The sequence below is a fragment of the Erythrolamprus reginae genome, chromosome 7 (assembly GCF_031021105.1).
Source record: "Erythrolamprus reginae isolate rEryReg1 chromosome 7, rEryReg1.hap1, whole genome shotgun sequence".
Lineage (NCBI taxonomy): Eukaryota > Metazoa > Chordata > Lepidosauria > Squamata > Dipsadidae > Erythrolamprus > Erythrolamprus reginae.
In genome coordinates, this window is record NC_091956.1 from 85,056,533 (window position 1) to 85,062,634 (window position 6,102).

At 44.2% G+C, this 6,102-nt stretch overlaps 1 protein-coding gene across 1 annotated transcript; it reads right to left on the reverse strand.

Annotated features, from left to right (window-relative positions):
* Window positions 1-556: 556 nt before the first annotated feature.
* LOC139170591 (probable E3 ubiquitin-protein ligase HERC6) lies at window positions 557-2,696 on the reverse strand. Its single transcript, XM_070758018.1, has 2 exons — window positions 2,388-2,696; window positions 557-717 (listed from the first exon to the last, which is right to left on the reverse strand). Exons 1-2 carry the CDS (start codon window positions 2,635-2,637, stop codon window positions 557-559), a joined length of 411 nt encoding a protein of 136 aa, XP_070614119.1. The 5' UTR covers window positions 2,638-2,696.
* Window positions 2,697-6,102: the final 3,406 nt, after the last annotated feature.

The following is a 6,102-nucleotide window of genomic DNA, read 5'->3' on the forward strand; positions in this document are numbered from 1 at the left end:
CTGGATATTCAAGATCTTTTTGCCTCTTCTCAAGAACCATTTTCCCCTTACAAACCCGAAACCTCTGAAACTGTAACCCGAAAAGGCAGGGAGAAGTCTCTGTGGGGCCTCTCTAGGAATCTCCTGGGAGGAAACAGGGCCGGAAAAGGTGGGGAGAAGCCTCCATGGGACCTCTCTAGGAATCTCCTGGGAGGAAACAATGCCAGGAAAGGCGGGGAGAAGCCTCCGTGGGGCCTCTTTAGGAATCTCCTGGGAGGAAACAGGGCCTCCACCCTCCCTGTGGTTTCCCCAATCACACACATGATTTGCTTTTACATTGATTCCTATGGGAAAAATGCTTCTTCTTACAAACTTTTCTACTTAAGAACCTGGTCACGGAACGAATTAAGTTTGTAAGTCGAGGGACCACTGTATTTATTCCAAGTCAGAAATGCAGCACAGATCACAGCTAGAAGAATGTCCAAGTTCATAAGTCAGGATTCAGGCCTGCCTTTTCCTGACCAAAGGACTGCTATGGCCGAAACAAGATTACTGGGCAACCACATGAAACAGTTACTTACTTTGGAGTCAAAGAATCTTCCAGTTTTCGCGTGCCAAGCTGTCCAAAACCACCAGCGCCCCATGAAAATACCTTCCCTTGGCTGTTGATGGCCAACGAATGTTCCTTTCCACAGCTTATGTAGATGATAGTCTGGGCTTCCAAGGCTTGGATTGGGTCTTTCCAATGGAAAAAAAAGACATTTGTTTACATGAAAAGTAAGGTTCTACATTTAGGCAAGAAAAACCAAATGCACAGGTAAAATATATGTGGTATCTTCTACAACAGTAGTAACTGTGAGAGGGATCTTAGAATCCTAGTGGACAACCATTTAAATATGAGCCAGCTGTGTGCAGCAGCTGCCCAAAAAGACAACACAGTTCTAGGCTGCATTAACAGAGGGATAGAATCAAGATCATGTGAAGTGTTAATACCACTTTATAAGACCTTGGTAAGGCCACACTTGGAATATGGCATCTAATTTTGATTGCCACGATCTAAAAAAGATGTTGAGACTCTAGAAAGAGTGCAGAGAAGAGCAACCAAGATGATTAGGGGACTGGAGGCTAAAACATATGAAGAACGGTTGCAGGAACTGGGTTTATGTCTAGTAGTTTAATGAAAAGAAGGACCAGGGGAGACAGGATAGCAGTGTTCCATTATCTCGGGTTGCCACAAAGAAGAAGGAATCAACCTATTCTCCAAAGCACCTGAGGGTGGAACAAGAAGCAATGGGTGGAAACTAAACAAGGAGAGAAGCAACTTAGAACTAAGGAGAAATTTCCTGACAGTTATATACAATGCATCCATACATATAACAGTTATACACTTCTATTTGGTAATACATAAACCAATATCTTAATTCGCACCATTGTATTGTATTGTCTTCGGAAAGAGGCGGCATACAAATCTAATAAATAATAAAATAAAAAAAATTGTATTGTATTGTATTGTATTGTATGGTATGTAGTCTAGTCTAATCTATTAATATTGTTTCCTCATTGCTTATTTGACCCCTACGACAATCATTAAGTGTTGTACCTCATGTTTCTTGACAAATGTATATTTTCTTTTATGTACACTGAGAGCATCTGCACCAAAGACAAAGTCCTTGTGTGTCCAATCACAATTGGCCCATAAAGACATTCTAGGATCTATGATCTATAAACGGGGGGTCAGGGGATTTAAGAGCCAGGAACGGGAGCAGTAAAACTCCATTTCCCCCAAAAGAAAGACCAAAAGACAAGGACATAATTAGAAAAAGATCAGATTGCACTGAAATAATAATAATAATAATAATAATAATAATAATAATAATAATAATAATAATCAATCATCATCATGCATAAGTGCACAGAGCGCCGGTTTATTATTATTATTATTATTATTACTATTATTATTATTATTACTATTATTATTAATTAGATTTGTATGCCGCCCCTTTCCGTAGATTCCAATAATAATAATAATAATAATAATAATAATAATAATAATAATAATAATAATTAATAATAATAATCCTCCTCCTCCTCCCGGTTGATAGAAATCTCCCCCCCCCTTCGCTCCCCTGTTGGAATCCCTACAAGCCGGAGGTGAGAGCCCCCCCCCCCCGCATCCCCAGCGGGGAAAGCGAAAGCGATCGCGGGGAGTTTCGTTTTCGGCGCCGCTCCAAGAAAGCGAAACTTAAACTTTGGCGGGGTTCGGGTCACCGGGTGGCCTCCCGTCCTCTGTGGGCCGGGAGTTGGCGGGTCCAGTATCCCTGGACTTTAAAGCCCCCCCCCCCCAAAAAATCCGGTGCGTGGAAAGGAGGCCACCTGGAGAAGTGCCGGCCGGGTGGCGCCTTCCCTACCTGGCCGGGGGCATCGCTGCCGTCCGCCGGGGAGCCTCCTGCCCAGTTGTCCGCGGGCGTTGTCGCCGCACGAAGCCAGGCTGCCGTCGGCCATCAGGAGCAGCGTGTGGCGCTCCCCGCAGCCCACCTGCACCGCTTCTCGGCCGGCGCCCAGGGCCAGCGGGGGTCGGCGGAGGGGGAGCGGCTGGGAGGCTCCGTCCTCGCCCGAGCCCAGCTGCCCGAAGGCGCCGTGGCCCCAGCCGAAGAGCATGGCGAAGGCTCCGACTCCGCGCTCCCCTTCGCCCCAGGTCTCTTCTCCCCGCGCGGAGCTCGGTCTTGGCCGGCGCGGAGCTCGGTGTTGGGGCGACTCAACTTAGATAAGGCGGGTGGGGTGGGTGGGGATCCCAAACTACACAGAGTGTAACACGACTCCCACCCCACGCTTCCCTCCTTGGCCAGCGCCGCCCCAATTGTTCCCGGCCCTTCCCAGACCTCCTGGATGCTTTGCAGAGAGAGGGGGGGGGGAGAGAGGGAGGGAGACAGACAGAAAGAAGAGAGGGAAGGAGGAGAAAGGAAGACAGACAGAAAAAGGATGGAAGAGGGAAGAAGGAAAGAAAAGGAAGGAAGACAGAAGGGAGGGAGGGAGGAGAAAGGAAGATGTAGGAAGAAAGGAAGACAGAAAAAGGAAGGAAGAGGGAAGAAGGAAAGAAAAGGAAGGAAGGAAGACAGAAAGAAGAGAGGGAGGGAAGAGAAAGGAAAAGAAAGGAGAAAAGAGAAAGGAAGACATTAGATTAACAACTCTTAAAGCCTTCTTGGCGATGTTGTTGCAATGGGCTTTGGCATTTAAGCCTTTCGTTATTAGTACTCCGAGGTCCTTGACCAAGTGGGTCAATGTGCCCTTTTGTGGTCCCCTGAGAGGCCAGTATAATCATTTCCTGTCTAGTACACTTAGTAAGGCTGATACTCATCCAAAACTCATGAAAAATATATGGTAGGAGAGATTTCCCTACAGAATTATGAATGGACCCAATTCTCTTTGTGTTCCTCAAGCAAATAAAATCAGTGTTATTCCCACATGCTTATGCCCTACTAACTTAGGATATTTGGTTATTGTATTTTGTGTCGTCCCCCCCCCCTCCCGATGTATGTGGGTTTAGCTTTGTTTTATGCAAAGCAAGGGAGAGGGATGGCTACAACAAAAATTGTTGAATAAAACATTTGAGCTCCACTTTATTTTATAAAATGAAGTTCCGGGTTGCTCCCCTAGAGGGCAATGTACACTGAAAATATTGACACACAATTAAGCTCCTTCTGATTAGCACAAATTCATTTTTAACTTGAATTATGATTCAAGAGAGGATGCAGTGAGATACAGACAGGCTCAGATTCAGAGAACAGAAGTTTAAATTGGGTTTCTTTGCGGAAGCCTTTGGCCCAGAAAGGAGGTAAAGGAAAGCTTACTCTTTTTTTGTAATGTAAATTTTAGTAAGAAAGACAAAAAGAAATACATTTTGGAGCTACTCTATAAAGTTATAATAGCAATAAGGCAAATAATATTTTGAATTTTATTTATCAAACAAATATATTGGGGTTTTTTGTGTGTATGTATTCTTATGTAGTAGTTGTTATATATTGTGCTAACTGGGATTATACATAGAATAATTACAACAGCAATGAAAAAAGTGATTTATGACCTTTTTTGTAATTTTTTTTCCTCTGCACAGTTTCCATTTTAAAGTCAACACATATACTGTACCTTAAGACAATGATGGCAAACCTTTTTTCCCTCGGGTGTTGAAAGCACATGCATGCTCACACCCATTTCTCAATCTCTGGTGGGCCCTGTAGGCCCATTTTTTGCCCTCCCCAGGCACCAGAAGCTTCTCTGGAGCCTGGGGAGAGCAAAAGTGTCCTTCCCAACCCCCCTGGAACCTCTCCGGAAGCCAAAAACGCCCTCCCAGGGCCTCCGGGCGAGCCAAAAATCAGCTGGCTTGCACACACATGCACACTGGAGCTGAGCTAGGGTAACAGCTCATGTGCCAGCAGATATGACTCCCCGTGCTTTCTGTAGCCCCCGTGCTATAGGTTTGCCACCACTGTCCTATGGCATGCATTCCATAGGTTTGCCATCACTGTACTAGGCCAATAATATTCTACAGACCTACAATTGCAGAAGTGTGTATTTACTCAGTCCTGGCAGATGTTAAAACAAAGCAACGGAGCAGTTTTGGCATATGGATGTACGTATATTTGCATGTTTCTTTAGGGATACAGTTCAAAGTGTTGGTAATGACCTATAAAGCCCTACATGGCATCGGACCAGAATACCTCCGGGACCGCCTTCTGCCGCACAAATCCCAGCGGCCGATAAGGTCCCACAGAGTTGGCCTTCTCCAGGTCCCATCGGCTAAACAATGTCGTCTGGCGGGCCCCGGGGGAAGAGCCTTCTCTGTGGCGGCCCCGGCCCTCTGGAATCAACTCCCCCCAGAGATCAGAACTGCCCTCACCCATCTTTCGTAAATTGCTTGACCCACCTATACCGCCAGGCATGGAGGAATTGAGACATTTCCCCCAGGCTTATATAGTTTTATGTATGGTATGCTTGTGTTGTATGTTTTTATATAATGGGTTTTTAGATATTTTTTCTTTTAAATATTAGATTTGTTTATTGTACACTGTTTATTATTGTTGTGAGCCGCCCCGAGTCTGCGGAGAGGGGCGGCATACAAATCTAATAAATTATTCTTAATCTTAATCTTATTCCTATTCTTCTTATTATTATTATTGTTATTATTATTGTTGTTGTTGTTGTTGTTGTTATATTATTATTATTATTATTATTACACCTTTACCTGAGCGTAAATTCTACTGAGTAAGATTGACTTACCTATGTCCTCTGCAATTCAGTCTCGGTTCAAAGCACCGATTAAGGCCCTGTGTCCAAAATTAAGAAGGTATCTTTCCTGGAGGCACAATAGAGGCAGTTTAAAGTTTGGATTTGTTTTCATCAGCACGTGGAGTCTTCAACCTTTAAACTTTTGGCTTTCAGAACACAAACTGATTTTCTGAGGTTGACTGCGTCTGTTTTGAAGCTTGAAGCCAATTATACTTTTCGGGCCCTTCTCCAAATGAATAGTTGGCAGCTGCCAAGCAAAGGACTTGTGCCAGTGGGAGTTGTTGGATGTGACCTCATCCATTTCAAGAGTCTTTTGACCCTCAGGACAAATAGTGAAAGATAGAGGAACGGAAATATCTTCACAGGATCCTGTGCCTTTCTCCTAACAGAACTACAAATAAGCAATCAGGAAACAATATTAATAGAATAGAAAAGAATAGAATTTGAATAGAATAGAATTGTTTATTAGCCGAGTGTGATTGGACACACAAAGAATTTGTCTTTAGTGCATATGCTCTCAGCGTACATAAAAGAAAAGATACATTTGTCAAGAATCATGAGGTAAAAAACTCTTAATGATTGTCAATGGGTACAAATAAGCATTAAGGAAACAATATTAATAGAATAGGAATAGAATAGAATTCTTTATTGGCCAAGTGTGGTTGGACACACAAGGAATTTGTCTTTGGTGCACACACTCTCAGTGTACATAAAAGAGAAGCTACATTTGTCAAGACTCGTGAGGTAAAACTCTTAAAGGGGGCGGGGCGCGGGAAACACCCCAGCCGCCCAACCGCATGAGTCCCCGCGCGGCTGCCATTGGGCCCGGCCGAGGGTGGG